This window comes from Mustelus asterias, chromosome 4 (assembly GCF_964213995.1).
Source record: "Mustelus asterias chromosome 4, sMusAst1.hap1.1, whole genome shotgun sequence".
In the NCBI taxonomy this organism is placed as follows: Eukaryota; Metazoa; Chordata; class Chondrichthyes; order Carcharhiniformes; family Triakidae; genus Mustelus; species Mustelus asterias.
The window spans coordinates 90246585-90270619 of NC_135804.1; the positions used below are offsets into that span (position 1 = coordinate 90246585).

The following is a 24035-nucleotide window of genomic DNA, read 5'->3' on the forward strand; positions in this document are numbered from 1 at the left end:
TGTTTTTCTCTGTCCACTCCTTTGAGGACAGATTACGCCACCTTCTGCATTTTAATGATGGTGTATAGTCAGTTCTCAGTGCCCTGTTGCATTTCTATCCCATTACACAGTTGTTTCACGTCTGGTGAACAATACTTACATGGAAGAGAACTTTTATGTGGAGGGAGCCAGACTGCCAAGATATTACCATCCATTATTCTCTTTGATGTGCTGCAGTAGTTCAGAGTGCTGCTGCTTCCCATTGTTATCCATTAATATTCCTCTGTCATCTCATTTATTCTTATGAGACCTTAGTGTTTGCAATGGTGACCCATGTAACTATAATATCTACACTTTATGGTAATGATGTCTGGAGTGCCTTGGCTAATTTCTGCGAAGTGTATTAAAGCCCCATATAAATAAACACTTCTCATTCGCTTTGTCTCTAAAAAGAAAGTTGTACATGTGTTAAATGTACACTCTAATTTTGGTTTGCAGCATGCAGCTGATTTGTTTAAGTGCACAGGCCATTTAATTCTTTTGCACAGTTGCGCTTGCATGGTAACTCAAAGGGGTCAACACTCAATCTGCATCAGGACTTTTGGATTGCTGCGTGGACATGTACATTGCATGTGGCAACCATTATATAAATTTTTTTTTTCTTTCTCACTCTGACATTATAACTGACTATATTGTGGATCCAAACCCATGCCCTTGAGGCACTCATATACACCGCTGGTACTGCTGGAGTTTGCTTAATGTCCTGACTCACATTTATCCCTCAACCATCATCATTAAACTAGATCAGGTAACCTTTCATGGTGGCTGTAATAATTCAGCCAAATGCCAGTTTCCCGTCACCAAAGACCCTTTGTTGTGTACCAAAGAGAAGGCCTGCGCCTGCGATTTATAGTGGGACAGTCTACACCTCAGAACCTACAACACTGCTCTGGGTTGAGCCGCAGGTTAAAAACCCCCGCTGACCGCTTCTCATTGGGTGAGCCTCCGCTCGTTCAGTCAGGAAGCTCGTACTCCATGAAGCCCATGGGAGATCTATTGATGATTCCCTGTGCCCATCTAACAGTGGGATTTTGCTGTGTGCAATTTGGCTGCTACATGCTCCACTTGAACAGTATTTCATTGGTTGTGTAGTGCTCTGGAGTTCTGAGTTCTTTATTTTTTTCTTTGCACTCCCAGGAAAGCAATTGCAGCGAGAGATCAGGATATCAATAGGAAAACACTCTGGGATTTGGTTTTCAGGGTACATACATTTTCTTCAGAAATAGCTGGCTAACCCATTCTGGAGCTGGATCATTATTTATTTGCCTAGGTAGCTGGCTCTTTTGTTCCCATTCTGGAGCTGGATCATTATTTGTTTGCCTAGGTAGCTGGCTCTTTTGTTCCCATTCTGGAGCTGGATCATTATTTGTTTGCCTAGGTAGCTGGCTCTTTTGTTCCTGAATTCAAGTAGACATATCTTTCAAATAAATAGTGATTCTGCTTGCTGGATGCAGTCTGTCTGTTAACATGAATTCAACATATACCACTGAGGTAAGGACTATCTTGCTTTGATGTGAGATCTGGCATACGGTTTCATGGATCGAAATTCTACGTTACTATGCAACCGGAAAATGCAATGTGCATTACCTGTCAGAAGGTATTTGGTAACACTGCAGCAATGGAAAAACTGAGCAATAGCACTAACATTTTACTAATACATTTTTCTCGATTCTTCCTTACGCTTCTTTACCACTCTAAACAAATGAAGGTTGCAATGTTGAAATACTGCCTCCACAAATATTCAATAATGTATTATTTTAACAAATCAAGATTCTGAAAACAGTTGTTCCTACTTGTATTTCTGGGATGGTTGGTCCTCTCTCTGGACAAGATCCGGTAAACATAGTCAGGGGCGAAGGAAGGACAATTGGATTCAGAGTAGCAAAGCTACCGATATCACAGAAGGGAGCTTTAGAACCTACTCCCTTCATGATGACTTTATCCACAACAACAAATCTATTCCATGGTAACCAGAGAGTGCGGTTTTCAGTAATGAAGGGAGCGCGCTCGAAGACAAGAGTGACAGAGATTCCTCCAATTGCTACAAGATCAAAGCTGGTAATAAAGAGAAAAAGTATTCCAAGTAAGTATGTTAAAAAGAAATCAAATGTAAAATTGGATCAGACTTTCATATGAATATGATCTAAGCAATACAGTTGTCATAAATTTCACTTTAAGTGACTACTGAAGTCTAAACCAGCTTTGAACAAATAAGGAGTTTGTCTTTGATTGTACTATTTGCTCCCTCTGAAACATTATTCCACATCGGTTTTAGATTTCCTTTGCAATTACCTTATAATATTCATATAGAAATATCTGGAAAATGTGCTCAATTTTGCATTTTAGCAGTAATTTGACTGAAACATTTTGCTCTCCTCGCCTCCTGCTTCACGATGAGAACGATGTAACTTTTATGAACAAATAAAATTGGCAGGAAGAAGCTTTACAATTTACACTGAGTTTTGGATTCTTTAAGGAACTCATTAGAGCAAATAGTGTTCAAATGAAAAGAAGGGAATGAAAATCATTTTAAGATTCATTAAGGGGATAATTATTTGCCAGAAGTTCAAAAGTATACTTCTTGCTTTGAGGAGTTGCTTTAATCATATGATAAATTTATTCCAAGGCTTATCAGTATTCAACTCAACTACTTCAATTTGGTGAAAGCTTTATTACATTGCAATTCTGCTATTGCATTAAGTGCCAAGTATCGGCAGACTGACAATTGGATTTAACCCTCTCTTCACAGGGATGGGTGGCATGGTGACACAGTGGTGAACACTGCTGTCTCACAGCGACAGAGACCTGGATTCAATTCTGGCCTCGGGTCACTGCCTATGTGGCTTGCATATTCTTCCCGTGTCTCCGTGGATTTCCTCTGGATGTTCTGGATTCCTCCCACACTCCAAAGATATACAGGTTTGGTTGATTGGCCATGCTAAACTGCCCCTGAGTGTCAGGGGGACTAGAGGGTAAATATGTGGGGTTACGAGGATAGGGCCTGGGTGGGATTGTTGTCGGTGCAAGCTCGATGGGCCAAATGGCCTCCTGTAGGGATTCTATGATTCAATGTACTTCCCTCTAACAGCCTGACTGAGATTGGAAACCTAAAGTGTTAACATAACTAAGCAGATTGGGATAGCTATGGGGGCAGACAAGCAGCTTCATCCTCCTTTAGTTTTCTCAGGCACTCCTAGTGCAGCGCCTTTCTATTGTAGAATCATAGAATCATAGAAACCCTACAGTGCAGAAACAGGCCATTCGGCCTATCGAGCCTGCACCGACCACAATCCCACCCAGGCCCTACTCCCATATCCTATAAATTTACCCACTAATCCCTCTAACCTACGCATCTCAGGACACTAAGGGGCAATTTTAGCATGGCCAATCAACCTAACCCGCACATCTTTGGACTGTGGGAGGAAACCAGAACACCCGGAGGAAACCCACGCAGACACGAGGAGAATGTGCAAACTCCACACAGGCAGTGACCCAAGCCGGGAATCGAACCCAGGTCCCTGGAGCTGTGATGCAGACACTATAGCACCACTGTGCTACCGTGCCGCCCATGGGAATCCATGGGGGTAATTCTCCCAAAAAAGTTCTAAGTGCTGAATTCCCGGGAAAACTGGTGTAAGTCATGATTGGTTTTCAGTGGGAGTTCAGACTTGAATCTGCCACACCTCTGTGTAATGCAGAGGTCACAATCGCGAATATCATTAAAAACTCGGTGGAGTGGGGCCTATTCATGCCAGAGTCTGACAGTTCCGGAACTCTGCGAATGCACAGTGGCCCCGAACTGTCGGCCTGCACTTTACTGGCCAGCCCGGGACCCGAGTAGTGCTGCTCCTCCAGCTGCCTCCCATGGCCTGATCGTGGCTCCCATTACAGGCCATTACAGGTATCAAACATGGAGGTAGTGAAAGATTACAGGTATTGAACATGGAGGCAGGGAAAGATTTTGACCCTTCTTTTCTTAAGGTATCACAGCAGACATTTAGTCATGCTCTTCAGTCGAACATGACATTAATAAAAAAAGGAATGACTATTCAAAATCCAAGGAATGAAGTAAGTGGGAGTGACATTGGAACTCAGAGGTGGATTTTCTGGCCCCACCCACCCTGGAATCATCCAGTCCCGCCGAAAGCCAATGAACTTTTAGTTGTGCTGCCAAATCTTCCATGGCAGGTCCTGCCACTACGGGGCTGGAAAATCCTGGCCTCAGTACATGAGGAATTGTCATATTTTCCAAATTTAGATATGGGAAGCCTGTTTTTGAAACTTTAGTTTTAGAATATTAGATATAACGTCATTTCTTCTTGCCCCAATTCGATCCAATTTGTCACATGATAATCCCATTAACTAAACTAGATGGGTTAATATTAAAATGTTTGAAATCCATCAGCAAGAAGACACTATAGATTAAAGTGAGATAATTAACTAATATATTATTAAAGATTTTCATCTATTTTCCTGTTATTAGGAAGGATTATGATTACAAGGTAAGAAAGCCACCAGGAATCAATCATTTCATTTGCCACAGGACCAATCATTACACTAGCTATGCAGCAGCAAAATACTGTGGATGCAGGAAATCCAAAATAAAAACAAGACATCAGAAAGGTGACAAATAGGTGACCTGAAAAGTTAACTCAATTTCTCCCTCCACAGACTTTGCAGGAGCTATTAATTTTTACGGCATTTTTTTCCTGTTTGTGTCTATTGCATTATCAATTGTCCCAGTTTCCCTCTTAAAAATTGACAATCGCTCTTCCCCATTAATAAATAATAAGACTCCTATCTCGGCATTGTTTCTCATGTCTCACTGATGAGCATCCTGCCTTCAACTAACAAGCAAATTTAACTCGGGATGCATTTGCTGGCAAGAGGATCTGAGGAAATCGAGCAAAGCTGTCTGCAGCACCTGCCATCCTGACGACTGATGGTGTATCCATAATCCAGATGGTGCAAAAAGCTGATGTTCACTCCGACCAGCGGCGTCTCATCCACTGCCGTCACCTGGCCTCGAATGACACAAACCCGGCTGAAATGAGAGGACGCATATAAACACAATAACTGGTCAATAACTGCCATTAAGTTTATTCTATATTCCTGATGTAAGAAAAACGACAGGGCTTCACGTCAACTTTAATACTGGTTGGTCATGTCTGGATTACATTTAAGTAAGACTGAACAAAAGATAAATAAAGAATGATTTGTTTTAAAGGTAATACCCTAGTCAGATTAATCTTTGCATGACATTTATCTTATTTATCTCAAGCAGTCTAGATGGAATTAGATTAACCGCATTTAATTCTGTTATCGTGCCAGGAGCTCCTTGCTAATGGCTTGAGAATGTTGTTCGTAAATAATCACACTGAGGGTAGAGATTCAAGGGGTTTCTTTGTAACAATTCTAAACATGTGTTGGACTAGAAATAGTGATATCTGATGATCGTACATTTATAATTCTCCACAAAATAACTACTGCCTAAATTACTGCAGGCTCAAAATCGATGCCGCCACCTGTAAAAGCGGCCTCAAGGTATTCAGGTATCTAAAGAACTATGAGACTATTGTGCAAAATGCTGTGCTCCTCAAGGCGAGGAATTTATGTTGAAGAATGGGCCGATTTCGGTTTCCAGCACCCAGTGTCAGCACCAAGCAATCCCAGTTCAGGTACAAAAATACAAATTGCTGGAAAAACTCAGCAGGTCTGGCGGCAACTGTGGAGAGAGAATAGAGCCAACATTTCGAGTCAGGATGACCCTTTGCCAGAGCTGAAGAGAAAGAAAATAGGATTTAAACAAGATTTAAACTATGAGGGGTTGGGGGGAGGTGGGGTGGGGTTTGCAGGGGGCTATAATTGGACACAGTAAATGTAAATTGTGATGATAAAGGCTGAGAAAGGTGCTAAGAGCGTCTTTTAAGAGATCGGAAATTGTAATGTAAAATGGCCAGTTCAGGTATAGCAGTATTAGATACAAGTAGAGCTGACTCTGCACTGCCCCAAAACTCTCTCTGCTCTTCGAACTTAATCTTAGACGTGAAGTGGCAAATCTGAATGCATCCTGTGATCACCCAGGTTTGGCCAGGTTGCAGATATAAGTTTTAAACATGTTTACAGAAGAAAAAAACTAGAATGGACATTATAGGGAATATGACCTTTTGGCTAGGCTAGGAAGTTGATGGCTAGCCGATAGGTCAGCCCATGAAACGCTAATGGAAAGTGACCTTTGGGTCAGGATTAAAGAAGTTGATGAATGATCATTGAGTTATTCTGTAATAAATTGATTACTTAACCTCAGGGTCAAGCTAAGATCTGTGAGTGATCAGGCACTGTAGTGAATAAGTAAAGATAGGTAAGCAGAGGATAGGTTTTGGATAAAGAAAGCTGTGGACATCGTCTGTGCTAAAGATCAGGTCATTCTGTGATTGTTTTACAAAATCTTTGTAATAATGGATGTAATGAACAAGATGTACAAGATAAGAACACTGTGAATTAATATGATGGTATATATAACGACAGAAACTGTGTAACTCCAAATTGTCTTTTCGAGCATTGTGAAAGAGCACTTCCCATGCTTGTACTGAATAAAATTGCTGCTTGCTTCACCTACAGCTGACTCTGTGTCGAGTCTCTTTTAGATTCTCCAAAACAGATGACTACTCTCTCCTTACACCAGTTTGACATTTTCTTCTATTCGGGGAACAAAGCTTAAGAAAAGCAGTGACGGTCAAACGTTATTCACAATTTTGGTGAAATAGATAACAAAGAACTCAAAATGAATGGACAAATGCTGAGAGAGAATTGAAAATAAAGAATCATGACTTTCATTTCTCTTACACTTTCTTCCTCTTAGACAATTTATTCAACTTAGTAGGAACCTCCCCTTCCCTGAGAATTCAACAATTTCACAGGTTTCAATATCTGTCAACAAGAAGGCATTATAGACTAACGTGAAGACGGCAGGCAGCCATGTCAGGGGCTGGCTCTCAGAGACAGTCCTGCTACCAGGCAACATTCCCAGGGGTTGGATGGGAAGCAAGTCTCTGCTCACTCTACAGAGGTGAACAGTTAATTTGCATAGTTAAGGCCCTGACGAAGGATGATTTTGCAGCCTCTCTGCCATTTTCACAGTAGCAGAGCAGCCCCACACCGTGTTTGGATGCTGCCAGCTCAATGCAGGTGGCATCCCTCTGGCAGAAAAGGGGGGATCACTGGAACCAGAGGCTCCATGCTAATTTAAGAAAAGGCCACAATTGTATCCCGGACCAATCTGACAGAGGGGTTTCCCATCCAAACTGATTCACCTACTGGTCTAGGTGCTGGATAATTGAGGTTTAATGTGGAGTTCAGTGAGGCTGCCTCAATGTTGCATCTAATAAAAGCAGAACAAAACCAATCTTTTTTTTATTCATTTGTGGGACACGGGCATCGCTGGCTGGCCAGCATTTACTGCCCATCCCTAGTTGCCTGAGAGCAGTTGAGAGTCAACCACATTGCTGTGGCTCTGGAGTCACATGCAGGCCAGATCAGGTAAGGACGACAGACTTCCTTCCCTAAAGGACATTATTGAACTAGATGGGGTTTTTCTGACAATCAACAATGGTTTCATGGTCAATCTGGTCAATTACCAATGCATCAATCAGTCTACTCAATTTTCAGCAAAGTGATGGAAGGTCTCATTGACGGTGCTATCAAGCAGCATTTACACTTAGAAATGCCCTATTCATTGATGCTTAGCTTGGTTTCAATGCAGTGCATGTTCCTCCTGACCTCACTGCAGCCTTGGTCCAAACATGGAAAAAAGAGTCGAATTCCAGAGGTGAAGTTAGAGTGACTGCTCTTGACATTATGCCAGCATTTTACCAAGTATGGCATCAGGAGACAAAGTAAAATTGCAGTCAAATGCTTGTGGGGAAAGCTCTCCATTGTTCGGTGTCATACGTTGCACAAATGAATATAATTGTGGTTGTTGAAGGTTAAGCATCTCTGCCCCAGGGTATTGCTGCAAGAATTTGTCAGGACCTAACCATCTTCAACTTCTTCATTGATGATCCTCCTCCATTTTAAGGTCAGCAGTTGAAATATTAACTGATGGTTGCATTGAGTTCAATACTATCTGTGACTGCTCAGACACTGATGCAATGCATGCCTGCATGCAGAAAGACCTGGACAACATTCTAGCTTGGGCTAACAAGTGGCAAGCAACATTTGCCCCGCACAAATGCTGGGCAATAACCATCTTCAATAAGAGAGAATCTAACCATCTCCTTTTGACATTCAATATTATTACCTTTGCTGAATCCCCTACCATAAATGCCTTGGGGATTACTATTGACCAGAAGCCTAACTGAATCAGCCATATAAATACAGAAGCGACAGGAGCAGATAAAAGGGTGGGAATTCTGTGACAAGTAACTCACAATCTGACTTCCAAAAGCATTTTTACCATCTACCATCCTCAAGTTAGGAATGTTACGGACTCTACACTTGCTTGAATGTCTGCAGGTCCAACAACATTCAAGAAACTTGGCAGCATGCAGGACAAAGCATTCTGCTTGATTGGCACCCCATCCACCATCTTCAACATTCACTCCCTCCACCATCAATGCCCAGTAGCAGCAGTGTGTGCCATCTACAAGATGCACTGAAGCAACTCACCAAAGTTCCTTTGACAGCACCTTGTAAAACCCATAACCTCTGTCACCTCAAACTACGAGGGCAGCAGAAACATGGCAACACCATCATTTCTAAGTTTCCCCCCCAAGCCACATTCCATCCTGATTTGGAACTCTATTGCTGCTCCTTCACTTTTTCGTGGTGTCAAAGTCCTGCAATGTCCTTCTTAACTGCACTGTAAATATGACTATATCACAGAGCTACAAAGGTTCAAAAACATGACCACCATCAGCTTCTTTTGGGGTATTAGGGATGTGTAGCAAATCCTGGCTTTGTCTCTGATCACACAATCGGGTTTAATGCAATGTTTGAAAGGGAGGAATGTGAAACAGCTAATAGGATTCAAGCTAAGGGTGACTTTAATGGGAAGAGGTTGAGCCTGTCCTTGGTAAACTGGGGAAATTTAGTAATTGGCAGAATGACCGAAGTTTGGAAGGAATGGAGCAGAAGCAGAATGGCAAAAAGAAAAAATGGCGCGGGTGTCCTGGGTGCTGGTCTGCCACCTCTGTTTTCAACTATATTCAATTTTTTGAGGGTGGGGTCAAAGAGTGGATTGGTAGCAAAGTAAAATTGCTCGCCTTGTTAATTGGGAAGGTGAAGGTCTTCAGGGAGCTCACTAAGAGCTCACCTTCTGACTTCCCAGGATTTTCATGGGGCAGGTGGCTATCAGGAGATTTTTGAAGCTGACCAGTTGCAATCTGGTGGGGACAGTGGCAGCAGTGTTAAAACAGGTTCATTGAATGCAAAAAGTGAATGTTTTGGACAAAAAAAAAACCCTAACCAACCTTTCCTTGCCCTATCCCAGGTCCAGCTCTCCATTTACCTTGGCCACTTTGAAGATGAAGATTCTTTCTTTAAGACCGCACACACAGACTGCAGGCTCAGCAATGGCTACTGATTTGGGTTTGAACGTGGCCAGCTTCCCTGTTGTCCCACCTCCATTATTGTCCCCTCAACTTGCTGGGCACTAACTGGGTGACAGCACCAGCTCTTTGGTCAATAAGCCCTGACCCCATGAAAATCACGCCTCATAAAACATTGGCATTAGAAGTGGGTTTGCGATCGGGAATCAAACCCACCTCCCGATCCCTGCCTCCAATGGGAAAATCTGATTTCAAGAGTCCAATTTCAAAATTTTCCCTCACGTTTGGTCAAAATTATGCTTTGTAATTTATGTGACGTTATATTAGATTTTGGCACAGTTGTTCTAAACAGTGAATCAAAAATTGATTTTAATAATGGATCCAAAATCAGAATGCAGTCATAGCAGTTATCTTTGTCCAAATTCTTAAAATAATATTGATATTGACTCTTACTTTGTAACTTTAAAGCCACTCTATTGATGGTTCTGTCCACAAAAAGCAGGACAAATCCAACCTGGTTAATTAATGCCGCATCAATCTACTTTCAATCATCAGCAAAGTGATGGAAGGTGTCATTTGCAGCATGCTCAAGCAGCACTTACTCAGCAATACCGTGCTCACTGGGTTCCACCAGTGCCATTCAGATCCTAATCTCATAACAGCCTTGGTCCAAGAATGGACAAAAGAGTTGAACTCAAGATGAAAGTTGGGAGTGACTGCCCTTGACATCAAGGCAACATTGACTGTTTTCCTTTGGGCTAGGTATGACTCCGGCCAGTGGAGAGTTTCCCTCTGATTTCCATTGGCTTCAGTTTCTGTAGAGTTCCTTGATACTACAAAATTGACCAAGTCTACGAAAACTGGAGCCAATGGAAATCAGAGGGAAACTCCCTACTGGTTGGAGTCATACCTCGCCCTAATGAAGGTGGTTGCGGTTTTTGGAAGCCAGTCATCTCAGTCCTATGACATTGCTGCATGAGCTACTTAGGGTAGTGTCATGGGTCCAATCATTTTTAACTGTTTCACAATGACTCTCTATCATAGGTCAGACGTGGGAATATTTCCTGTTGATTGCACAATGTTCAACACCATTCGTGGCTCCTCAGACACTGAAGAAGCCCATGTCCATAAGCAGCAAAACTTGGACAATATTCAAGCTTGGGCTCATAAGTAGCAAGTAACAATTGAACCATACAAGTGCCAGGCAATAACCAACTCCAATAAGAGAGACACAAACCATCCCCATATGACATTCAATACCATCGGTGAATTCCCTACTATCAACATCCGGGGTGTTACCATTGGCTAGAAATTGAACTGGACCAACCATGTAAATACAGTGGCTACAAGAGCAGACCAGAGGTTGGGATTTCTGAGGCAGATAACTCACCTCCTGACCTCTCTGAAACCTGTCCCCATCTACAATACACAAGCTAGGAATGTTATGGAATACTCTTGCTTGGATGTTTGCAGGTCCAGTAACACTCAAGAAGCTCAACAACATCCAGAACAAAACATTCTGCTTGATTAGTGCCCCATCCATCACCTTCAACATATATTCCCTCCACCACCAATGCAGAATGGCAGCAGTGTGTACCATCTACAAGACGCACTGAAGCAACTTACCAAAGTTCCTTCCACAACACCCTCTAAAACCTGCGACCTCTACCACCTAGAAAGATGAGGGCAGCAGAAACATGGGAACACCATCACCATAAGTTCCCCCAACCCCCTCCCCCCAAAGCCACATTCCATCCTGATTTGGAACTCCATTGCTGTTTCTTCACTGTTTTAGGGTCAAAATCCTACAATTTCTTTTCTAACCGCACTGTGAATATGTCTACACCGTGTGAGCTACAAAGGGTCAAGAACATGACCAACATCACCTTCTTAAGGAGTATTATGAGTGGGTATCAAATTCTAGCCTCGTCTGCAATGTACACATCTCATGAATGAATCAAAAAATATTATCCAATAGCGATCATGCAATCAGGTTTAATGTAGGGGGCGATTTTCAGCCTGTGTTCACTGTCAGAGAGAATTGTGATGTTCTCCACTCCTCGCCAGTGATGTCGCAAGGTTCACGCCCTACAAAGAGTGAGAACCTCATTTCAATCCATTTACATAATTTTTCATATAATTATCAGACCCTCTGCCATATTTTCCTCCTTTGCCAAATTTCAAACCTTGCCAACGTGATGTCACATCAGTGAGGTTAAAACAGGTTCACACTGTCGTGAACCTATTGCGGGGGTCCCTCCGGGAGCACATTGAGTATTGCCACCTCCCCCTCCTCCCTGCCCCCCATCCCTTCCACCCCCCCCACGCTCCCCCAGCCCCCCACGCTCCCCCAGTCCCCCCCGCCCCCCCCCCACCCCCCCACCCCCGGTGGCGAGTGGGATGTGCCTGGACGCTGCTCCCAAGCACTGCCCATGGCACTACCCGGGGTGAGGGAGGGAGATGTTGGCGATGATCGGGAGGTGAACCTGAGAGGGAGATACTGGCAATGACTGTTTGCAGGGGCAGGGGAGCCCCTGATACTGCTGTGGTGCAGTGAGGGGGGATGGTTATTTATTGGTCTGATTGGGATGCCCTTTTTAAGGGCTCTCTGAGGAGCTGGGCCTTGCCGGCAGGGTTCTTTGGGCCCCGTCCTTCAAAATGACGACATGAAACACGTTCTCCTGCTTTTTTGGGATGAAGTGCCATAATAGCTGGAGAGAAACATGTCGGCTCTCAGTCTGATCCTCAAAATTTGCCATGTTTTGGTATGTTGCTGCCCATAGGATGAGGTTTTATTGGCACATCCGCCCGAGGTTTGTACGATCCCGCCCGAGGCCAACAGAAATGCCATTCTCCGAGCTTTGCCCAGCCCCGGAACCGGGGCGGGCGTGCCAGTAAAGTTCTGGCCATAGTGTTTGAAAGGGAGAGCTGTGAAACAGCTGATAAAATTCTAGCTAAGGATGAGTTCAATGGGAAGAGACAGAGAAAGTCCTTGGTAAACTGGGGAAATTTGGTCATTGGCAGAATGACAGAAGTTCAACAGGGGTTGTTGAAAAGAGAATTTATAGTACTACAGAACCAGCTTGGAGCCCTGAAGGGCAAGAGCTGTACTTGAACAAACTTATATTTGAACAACCAAATCCCAGAAAATAGCATCCAAAGAATTATAGACCAGTTAGCCCAGTATCTGGGAAATGGCTCGAGTCTATAATTAAGGATGGGCTATACACCTCAAAAATGGGAGTTTATGAAATGGAAAAATCACTTTGGTGCCATAAAGAATGCTCTTCAGTGACTAAGGTTTGATGCAATGTCAAACTGAAATGAGGGCAGTTCAGGCATAGTATCTAACTCATGGCATAGCATTATTGCTTCACAGGCAGCTTTTGCAACCACACTGCACGTCCATAGCATCATAGTGACAGGTATTTTATTTAAGTGGATTGTTCAGACTTGAACCAACATTTTGTGGTTAGACTAACTGCCATCGATAAAAACGAAACAATGATTTACCTAATAAAGAACTACTGACTCAACCCTAGTATAGATGCTACCAAATTTCAAAGGGTTGCAATCAATTGACAGTTTTGTTGCAATAATTGTTAATATTCAGATGCTATAACTACAAAATTACCACCAAATGAGCATGTATTTTCTGAAAAAAATGGGCTGAATTTTACACTGGGAGGGCAGCAAGGTCACCTCACTCCAGAGTAAAAGTTGGGGACTAATCTGCCTGTGCTTGCTGGCTCACCTTAAAACCATTTTATGCCCACCAGGCCTTCCCTTCCCCATCCCTCCCCCCCCCCCCCCCCCCCCCCCCACCATTTGAGAGGAGTTCCAGTTCTGACAGATGCCGGCCAAGCAAATGGTCAACAGCCCTCTTGTCCCATCTCCCCACTGCTGTGCGACAGTGAATCCCCTGAAGAGGAGGAGGACAGGAGTCAAGGATCACACTGGGAGCAGTGTGGCATTCCCCAGAGACCGAATTGGGGGTTGGGGCAGGGTGGACAGGGCGGGTGGTGGGAAAATGTGGAGTGGGGGTTAGGGTTGGGAGAATGTGGTGGGGAGGGCGGGCCTCTGATAGGTACAGCATGCAAAAATAGGAGGCACTCTCTTCCAGTCCAGCCAGCAGGCGGTCAATTTTCATGAGATGGCCGGGACACTTGACATGGGCCCGCATTGCTGTGGTAAAAATCCTATCAGAAATGGGAAGAGGCACTTAATTGTCCATTCAAGGGCCTCAACTATCCACAGTCAGGCAACCCCCTTACCACAGGTAAAATAGTCTCATGTCGGAGAGATTACTATTATACCGTAAACTGGAGAATGTTCAAAGGCCAGAGGGTTAAACCTGATAATATACTGTTTATCTTCCATTGAGCATAACAAATGCACTGCTGGAGTCAATTTTGCTAAATGCCACTAAAAATGATGAAACAATAAAAAAAAACGTTTTTGCTTAAAAAGGCATATATATGATAAATCTTATTTCACTAACATTTATCTTATCTGGGTTGAAAAAAAAACAGAGAAATAATGGAGGGTTTTCAAATTAGTCATCCTGCAATCATTACTAGCTATATAATTTAACTGCCTTGGGGAATCTAGGTTTTGAGTGTAATATCGGTTTCCAGATTTTGAGACTAATAGCATGAAGGTGATACATTTTATTGAACTTGTTTCCATGGCATGCAGCTATTTTCTATATTTTGTGTTTGCAATTGAAGTAACGGTAAAGATTGTCCTCTATATACCAAAATAAGATTGTTTATCTGGAAGGGTGAGATCAAATGGCCTCGTGGACTTCTAAAAAATTGATCTATCTTGTGGCAGTTGCAAACTTGAGGGCAGTCATTATTGGAGAGGAGAAAAATCTCACAAGGCTGTGATCTAATTAAGCTGCTCAGATAACATAAACCACAATGCTTGATTAGATTATGTTCTAAAAGGGCTGGGTTAGAAACAACTTTGACATCATTCTAGATGGAATAATTGATCTGATATTAGGCGGACCTAACGGGAAATGATGTTTACAGGCACTGGATCTTGGGGAAGTCTATTTGTTTGCAGTGCTGGATCACAATTGTTTAGTCCCACTATTAACAATATGGTTGCTCAAAGTAAATATGACCATGACATTATTGCTGCCCATTTATTCGAGAAACACTGTAGAATCAGCTCATATTTGGAAGCTGTCAAATACCTAAGAGTGACTTCACACAGTAATCTCATGAAGGGGTGCATGATGAAAATGAGAATGAAACAGGAATAGCTAATAATTGTCACCTTAACCCTAAATTGATATTACATTCTTAAAATAACTTTTGCATATCCAGTTTCATATATGATATATATTAAAAACTACAAAGTGATCACAGGCTATTTACTGATGTCAATTTAGCACTGAGAAATAACTTGCTTAGTATATTTACAGTATGTTGAAACTTGCATTTGTGCCGATGTTAGCATTATAAATTCTCATATCAACACATCTGTAATAGAAGCCAGTGCAAACTTGTCACCCTGTAATTATATTCTCCTCCAATGGAGGGGCTACAGTATCACCATTAGTGGTTAGCTTAACCACAAAAGGAAACGGTAACAGAGTACATTATGTCCGCAGATGTAGGAATTTATAATGGTAATATGAAATCAAGGACAGAATCCATGACTTGAGAATGGGGACAAGACTTTGTCCAACCACCAATTGCCCTCTATCCCCATTTTACCTCAAGACTATACTTGGTCTTAACTCATCTTTAGGGAAGGAGATGTGCCGTCCTTACCTGGTCTGGTCTACATGTGACTACAGAGCCACAGCAATGTGGTTGACTCTCAACTGCCCTCTGAAATGGCCTCGCAAGCCGCTCAGTTGTAACAATCGCTACAAAGTCTCAACAAAAAAATGAAAGTGGATGGACCACCTGGCATCGATCTAATGCCGGAAAAGACAACGGCAAAACAAACAGCCCTGTCAACCCTGCAAAGTCCTCCTTACTAAGATCTGGGGGCTAGTGTCAAAATTGGAAGAGCTGTCTGACAGACTAGTCAAGCAACAGCCTGACATAGTCATTCTCACAGAATCATACCTTACAGATAACACCCCAGACACCACCATTACCATCCCTGGATATGTCTTGTCCCACTGGTAGGACAGACCCAGCAGAGGGGGCGGCACAGCGGTATCCAGTTGGGAGGGAGTTGCCCTGGGAGTCCTTAACATCAAGTCCGGACCCCATGAATTCTCATGGCTTCAGGTTAAACATGGGCAAGGAAACCTCTTACTGGTTACCACATGCCATCCTCCTTTGGCTGATGAATCAGTATTCCTCCATGTTGAACAACGCTTGGAGAAAGCACTGAGCATGGCAAGGGCGCAAAATGTACTCTGGCTGGGGGATTTCAATGTCCACCACCAAGCGTGGCTCAGTAGCAGCACTACTGATCGAGCTGGTCGGATCCTAAAGGATATAACTCCTAGACTGGGTCTGCAGCAGGTGGTGAAGGAACCAACACGAGGAAATAACATACTTGACCTCATCCTTACCAATCTGCCGGCTGCAGATGCATCTGTCCATGACAGTATCGATAAGAGTGACCACCGCACAGTCCTTGTGGAGACGAAGCCTTGCCTTCACATTGAGAATAACCTCCATCATGTTGTGTGGCACTATCACCGTGCTAAATGGGACAGACTTTGAACCGATCTAGCAACTCAAGACTGGGCATCAATGAGATGCTGTGGGCCATCAACAGCAGCGGAATTGTACTCCAGCACAATCTGCAACCTCATGGCCCGGCATATCCCCCACTCAACCATTACCATCAAGCCAGGGGATCAACTCTGGTTCAATGGAGAGTGCAGGAGGGCATGCCAGGAGCAGCATCAAGCACACCGAAAAATGAGGGGTCAAATTGGTGAAGCTATCAAACAGGACTACTTGCATGCCAAATGGCAAAAACAACAACTGATAGACAGAGCTAAGCGATCCCACAACCAACGGATCAGATCTAAGCCCTGCAGTCCTTCCACAACCAGTCGTGCATGGTGGTGGACAATTAAACAACTCACTGGAGGAGGAGGTTCCACAAATATCTCCATCCTCAATGATGGAGGAGCCCAGCACATCAGTGCAAAAGATTTGCAACAATATTCAGACAGAAGTGACGAGTGGATGATCCATCTCGGCCTCCTCCAGTGGCCCCCAGCATCTGAAATGCCAGTCTCCAGCCAATTTGATTCACTCCACGCAATATCAAGAAACGGTTGGAGGCACTGGATACTGCAAAGGCAATGGACCCTGATAACATTCCAGCAATAGACTTGTGCTCCAAAACTTGCCATTCCCCTAGCCAAGCTCTTCCACACAACACTGGCATCTACTCAACAATGTGGAAAATTGCCCAGGTATGTCCTGTACACAAAAAGCAGGGCAAATCCAACCTGACCAACTACCACCCAATCAGTCTACTCTCGATCATCAGTAAAGTGATGGATGGGGTCATCAACAGTGCTATTAAGCAGCACCTGCTCAGCAATAACCTGCTCAGTGATGTCCAGTTTGGGTTTCGCCAGGGTCACTCAGCTCCTGACCTCACTACAGCCTTGGTTCAAACATGGACAAAAGAGCTGAATTCCAGAGGTGAAGTAAGAGTGACAGCCCTTGACATCAAGGCTGCATTCGACTGAGTGTGGCACAAGGGGCCCTCGCAAAACTGGAATCAATGGGTATCAGGGGGCAAACTCTCCGCTGGTTGGAGTCATACCTGGTACATAGGAAGATGGTTGTGGTTGTGGAGGGTCAGCCACCTCAGCACTAGGACATCTCTGCAGAAGTCCCTCAGTGTAGTGTCCTAGGCCCAACAATCTTCAGCTGCTTCATCAATGACCTTCCCTCTGTCATAAGGTCAGAAGTGGGCATGTTCGTCGATGATTGCACAATGTTCAGCACCATTTGCGACTCCTCAGATACTGAAGCAGTCCACATTCAAATGCAACAAGATCTGGACAATGTCCAGGCTTGGGCTGACAAGTGGTAAGTAACATTCACGCCACACAAATGCCAGGCAATGACCATCACCAATAAGAGACACTCTAACCACCACTCTTTGATATTCAAGGTGGAACCATTACTGAATCTCCCACTGTCAACATCTTTGAGGTTACCATTGACCAGAAACTCAAGTGGACTCACCACATAAACGCAATGGCAAGTCAAAGGCTAGGAATACTGCTGCAAGTAACTCATCTCCTGACTCCCCAAAGCCTTTCCACCATCTACATGGCACAAGTCAGGAGTGTGATGGAATACGCTCCACTTGCCTGGATGGATGCAGCTCCAACAACATTCAAGAAGCTTGACACCATCCAGGACAAAGCAGCCCACTTGATTGGCACCACATCTACAAACATTCAATCCCTCCACCACTGACGCTCAGTAGCAGCAGTGTGTATTATCTACAAGATGCACTGCAGCAATTCATCAAAGATACCTTAGACGGTACTTTCCAAACCCATGACCACTTCCATCTAGAAGGACAAGGGCAGCAGGTAAATGGGAATACCACCATCTGCAAATTCCCCTCCAACCCGCTCACCATCCTGACTTGGAAATGTATCATCATTCCTTCGTAGTCACTGGATCAAAATCCTAGAATTCCCTCCCTAACGGCATTGTGGGTCAACCCACGGCACACAGACTGCAACGATTCAAGAAGGCAGCTCACCACCACCTTCCCAAGGGCAACTAGGGATGGGCAATAAATGCTGGCCAGCCAGCAACGCCCATGTCCCATGAATTAATAAAAAAAACCATAAGCAGTACTCTGGTGATTAACTAGTGTTATTTTAAATAAGAAAAAAATTCTACTCTGACCAACATTGACACCAGTTTTTCAACTAAAATGACAACAGTGAGAGTTCCAACTCATTCTCATAGCGAGGGCCCAATTAACATTTATTGACCTTGTGATGGCTGTGCATTGGCGATCAAAGAAATAAGGAAATTCAAGATGGAGCCCAGCTAGTCTAAGTAAGTTAATGGGCATGGGGCTGATGTATTTTGGGAGGGGGTGCAGAGCACTCCCATGATTCCATGGAGTTCTGCAGCAATCTCTCTCATTGTTGCTGGATTAGGCCACTCTGTACATGTGCCATGGAAGAACTATGCCTGGTTCACATTCTGCCCATTGATGTATGAAAATTGTATCAAAGTCCTTTTAATGCCATGTGACTGTGACGTGTATGGGTTAATAATCTGCCAAAAACAGGCTGCTTATATGAAAGACTTTACCAACATGGAGAAACCCAAGTGTTAGCAGGAACAGGGTTGTAAATGCTGCATGGTGATTTGTGTTGTGTTATCAACCCATTGCGCCATCTGGCAGTAAAGCCAAAAGCAGAACCAATCAATAAATGTTTTGCATCGTTTTTTTTGCCTGCAATTTTAATGCTTTCATTCAGATAGAAGTCAAAGGAGTTTCTTTTGAACAACTTAAATATTAGAGCAATTTCAATAATTTAAAATTGAAAACATATTTAACTTAGTCCAGGATCTGTTGATCTTTGAAGGACTGGAAATAGGTTAATGTTTTGGCATTTGTTTTAAGAATTAATTTATGCAAGCTCTTCATTAAGCCAATGCTTTAGCACAATATAGAAGAAAGGGATGGAGGAACTGGTGAAAAGGCAATTAATGGGTTTGGCCATTGAAAATAAGCAGATACCTATTGGGCCTAAGTGTCTATTTCATGCTCCTAACAATTCTTACATTGTATTTTAAAATATACAATCTTCCATTCATGCTCAACACCTTGACTTCTGAAGGATAGATTGAAAGATACTGGACAGAATACAAAAAAGAGTTACCTGTTGTCAAAGAGACCATCACTGGGGAGTACGTGCGTATTGTCTTTCCCAACCAGGAACTTTATTCTATCGTAGAAGCGTCTGGGTGGATGCAGCGGAAAAGGCAATTGACTTTGTTGGATCAGGTCAAGAGGATCAGGTGATCCCTGGCAAAGCTGACCTGTGTAACAAATTGCTTGCTTGCAACAGTCTGGGTCCATGCAGTCTATTAAACCGTCTGGAAGGAAAGAGCGAAATATGAGGCAGTGCATTTAAAAATGAATGTTTTAGGCTCCAAGATAAGAATGTTTTGCAGCTTTCAATGTGGTATCGATATAGCACTGACAAAATAATTTTCTTTTCAGTTCTAAAATTAGCTCAGGGATGTCAGCTGTCTCATTTCCAAACATTTAACCTGTTGTATTTTAAAACAACCAAGTACCTTGATTGGGGGGGTGGGGGGACGTGGTGCGATGGTACAGGGGCGGCACAGTGGCACAGTGATTGCTGCCTCAAAGCTCCAGCGACCCGGTTCAATTCCAGCCTTGAGTCACTATCTGTATGGAGTTGGCACGTTCTCCCTTTGTCTGCGTGGGTTTCCTCCGGGTGCTCCGGTTTCCTCCCACAGTCCAAAGATGTGCAAGTTAGATGGGTTAGCCATGGTAAACTCCTGGGATTACAGGAATAGGGTGGGGGAGAGGGCCCTGGGTAAAATGCCCTATTGGAGAGTTGGTGCAGACTCAATGGGCTAACTGGCCTCTTCTGCACTGTAGAGATTCTGTGATACCTTAAAGAGTTTTTCACTGCTCTTTGACAGAATTGACTGATGCTTAGTCCATGGTTGGGTGTCATCCCAGCCCATCCTGGTCACTCTTCATTTGTGAAGAAAGACGGTGCATCAAGAGGCTACACTGTTCATGTTTACAAATGTGGAGAGTGATCACTTAATGTTATTCAAGATCAGAGAGAATCAAGGAACATGGGGAGGAAAATAGAGTTGAAGTCCAAGATCAGCCGTCATTGCATTGAATGGTGCAGCAGGCTCAATGTGCTTTACGGTGCTCCTATCCCTTGTGTGTTCTTGCGAGCTCAAGCTGATTATCACTTCCCTAGCTCAGTGAACGCAAGGCCCAATTGCTCATTCTGCTAAGAGCTGAATAATAAAAACATTGTCACTATTGGATATTTTAGTTAACTTTGATTTGTACTGAAACTACATATTACTTTTCAAGTCCTGCAGTCTGTTTGTATTTCAGGTTTCCAACACTTGCAGATATTTTCCCTAATAAATCTGGTATTGTCACTGCTTACTGTGAAACACCAGTGCGATTTTAATGGGCAGAATGATGCTAAAGTCTACTGCAAGTGAACATGCTGAAGACTATTATCTATCTTTCACGCCATCCCATCAGCAGAGAACAGCCTGACCTTCCTGGATAATGGCTTCAGAGATATGTCGCTTCAGCTTTTTATACATACTATCCCAGCAGACTTAAATATGAACAGTGCTTTTTGTGTAGAAAATTGTCCTGAGGAATTACACAGAAGATTAAAAATATATAACATGGAGAGCTAAGAGATGTGGCCAAAGTCATGGTTGAAAAGGTGGGCTATGAGAAAGGATTTGAAGAGTTAAAAGAAGTGAGACACACCAAGTTCCAAGGCTGATGAAACCTATGCCACTACTGGTGGAACAAAGGAAGATGTATAAGAAGCCAGAATATTTGAAGAGAAGGGTTTGGGATGAGGTGTAAGGGTGATGGTCTCCTTGAACATAGGGTCAGGTCATTGAAGACTTTGCATATGAGAATTGGATTATGACATTGATTCATTGACGATAGGATTTACAGAGAAGAGAAAAAGTGTGTGGGGATTAAAGAGGTCATAGCCCAGCCCAATCTGATTTCACCCAGTTCTGGCAGTTGTGCTTCCAGATGCAGTCACTGATTGGCAATCAAGAGCAAATATTCTTCTCATTCCAATGGTACTAATGTCAACTGTGGTGCCCCAAATGTCACCCTGACTTTGTTCAGCTAACTCAGCACAGGGTGGAGATCCTCACATATGGTGCAGCTAATCACTGATTGTACCTCCTAGGAGAAACTATTTTGCACATGGAATAGTGGCAGATGGCACATTTAAAGTGAATAAGTTTTTTTGGTAATTTCCAGTGTTACAATTGGGCAGCTGTTAATACTAGACATCAAGTACTGATCACATTAATGTTAATGTTAATATTGGACATCAAGTACTGATCCACCCATCTTAAAGTGGGCACAGTGGCAAATTGGTTAGCACTGCTGCCCCACAGCACCAGGGACCCGGGTTCGATTCCCGGCTTGGGCGACTGTGTGGAGTTTGCATGCTCTTCCTGTGGGCCCAATTTTACCATTGCGTCACGCCCAAAACTTGGTAAAGTCAGGAGTGAGGCCATTAACGCAATCCGCGCCCATGTCCACGCAGATGCCCACATTACCAAGGCCCGAAAATGGCCGTGATCCGAACTGCGCCCGAAATGGGTGCAACGGCAATTTAAATGTATTTGCATGTATTTAAATTGAATTAATGGGCTGCCCGCCTAACTTTACCAGTATTTCCCCCTTTACCATCGCGTTCATCCGTCCAATTTTGGCGTGAAACAGACGTGCTCGGCAAAGGTTTGTTTCGGGCGCTCCAGCTTCTGAAGACGTAAGTTCAGAGCTTCTGTCGGCTCGCTGACTCAGATCGGTGGTGGGGGTCGGGGGGGTGGGGGGTGGAGGGGGAGGCGGGCCCGATCATTCTCTGGTGGAGGGGAGGGAAGAGGGAGGTCCGATGATTCTCTGGTGGAGGGTGGAGGGAGGAGGCAGGCAGGCCCGATTATTCTCTGGTGGGGGGGGAGGGAGGAGGGAGGTCCGATTGTTCTCTGGTGGGGGGGGAGGGAGGAGGGAGGTCCGATTGTTCTCTGGTGGGGGTTGGAGGGAGAAGGGAGGCCCAATCATTCTCTGGTGGTGAGGGGGAGGGAGGAGGGAGGCCAGATTGTTCTCTGGTGGGGGGGAGGCAGGCCAGATCTCTCTCTGGTTGGGGGGAGGAGGGTGGCCAGATGGATCTCTGGTGGTGGGGGTGGGAGGGGACCGCTGCCACTCTGCGGGCGATTGGTGGGGGGAAAGGGGAAGCAGAGGGTCGCGATCGCTCTGGGTAGTGGGGGAGTGGATGGATAAGGGGGACAGTTATGTTGTGGGGATGGGGCAATATCTGTGGGGGCCATCGCTCCCAGGCCGCTTGATCTGCTTTTTGCGGCCTGGGAGCGATGTGACAGGCGAGTGTTTTTCAACGTTTTTTTCACTGCGCATGCGCAGTTGAAACCTCCGATCGGAGCTGCATCATTTCAGGTGCGATAAGCCCCGCCCACAGCGCAATTCAGACCCGCGATGTTTTTTTCAGGCTGAGTGTGCACGGGGGCACCTGAGAACAGTTTTACAAGTCGGATCTGAATTGCGCCCAGATTCAGCACTTAAAATCAAAATGGTAAAATCGGACCCTGTGTCTGCATGGGTTTCTTCCCGGTGCTCCAGTTTCCTCCCACAGTCTGAAAGACATGCTGGTTAGATGCATTGGCTATGTTAAATTCTCCCTCACTGTTCCTGAACAGGCATCGGAGTGTTGACGACGAGGGGATTTTCGCAGTAATTTCATTGCAGTGTTAATATAAGCCTACTTGTGACACTAATAAATAAACTTTAAGTTTTAGTGGAAGTTTCATCTCACAGAGCACAGTGCAAATTATTACAGTCTGAGCCAAGATGGTATACAGGGGGATTTTTCCCAACAAGTGTCAAGTTCTTGATTTGATTTGATTTATTATCGACACATGTATTGGGATACAGGGAAAAGTATTGTTTCTTGCGCGCTACAGGCAAGGCATACCGTTCATAGAGAAGGAAATGAGAGAGTGCAGAATGTAATGTTACAGTCATAGCTAGGGTGTAGAGAAAGATCAACTTAATGCAAGGTAGGTCTACTCAAAAGTCTGATGGCAGCAGGGAAGAAGCTGTTCTTGAGTCGGTTGGTATGTGACGTCAGACTTTTGTATCTTTTTCTTGATGGGAGAAGATGGAAGAGAGAATGTCCAGGGTGCGTGGGGTCCTTAATAATGCTGGTTGCTTTGCGAGTCGATGGATGGGAGGCTGATTTGCGTGATGGATTGGGCTACATTCATGACCTTTTGTAGTTTCTTGCGGTCTTGGGCAGATCAGGAGCCATACCAAGCTGTGATACAACCAGAAAGAATGCTTTCTATGGTGCATCTGTAAAAGTTGGTGAGAGTTGTAGCTGACATGCCAAATTTCCTTAGTCTTCTGAGAAATAAAGGCATTGGTGGGCTTTCTTAACCATAATGTCAGCATGGGGGGACCAGGAGAGGTTGTCGGTGATCAGGACACCTAAAAACTTGAAGCTCTCAACCATTTCTACTTCATCCCCATTGATGTAGTCATGGCATGTTCTCTACTACACATCCTGAAAGTTGATGACAATCTCCTTCGTTTTGTTGACATTAAGAGGGAGATTATTGTCATCGCACCAGTTCACCAGATTCTCTATCTCATTCCTGTAATCTGTCT

General features: G+C 44.1%; 1 protein-coding gene across 4 annotated transcripts in view; it reads right to left on the reverse strand.

Annotated features, from left to right (window-relative positions):
* Positions 1-24035, reverse strand: part of tenm1 (teneurin transmembrane protein 1) — a 770685-nt gene that overhangs the window by 137011 nt on the left and 609639 nt on the right. For all 4 annotated transcript variants that reach the window (XM_078211359.1, XM_078211358.1, XM_078211357.1 and 1 more), the window contains 3 exons: positions 19459-19675; positions 4964-5083; positions 1833-2094 (listed from right to left, as the gene is read on the reverse strand). In XM_078211359.1, coding sequence (XP_078067485.1) covers positions 1833-2094; positions 4964-5083; positions 19459-19675 — 599 coding nt within the window. The remainder of the gene's footprint in view (positions 1-1832; positions 2095-4963; positions 5084-19458; positions 19676-24035) is intronic.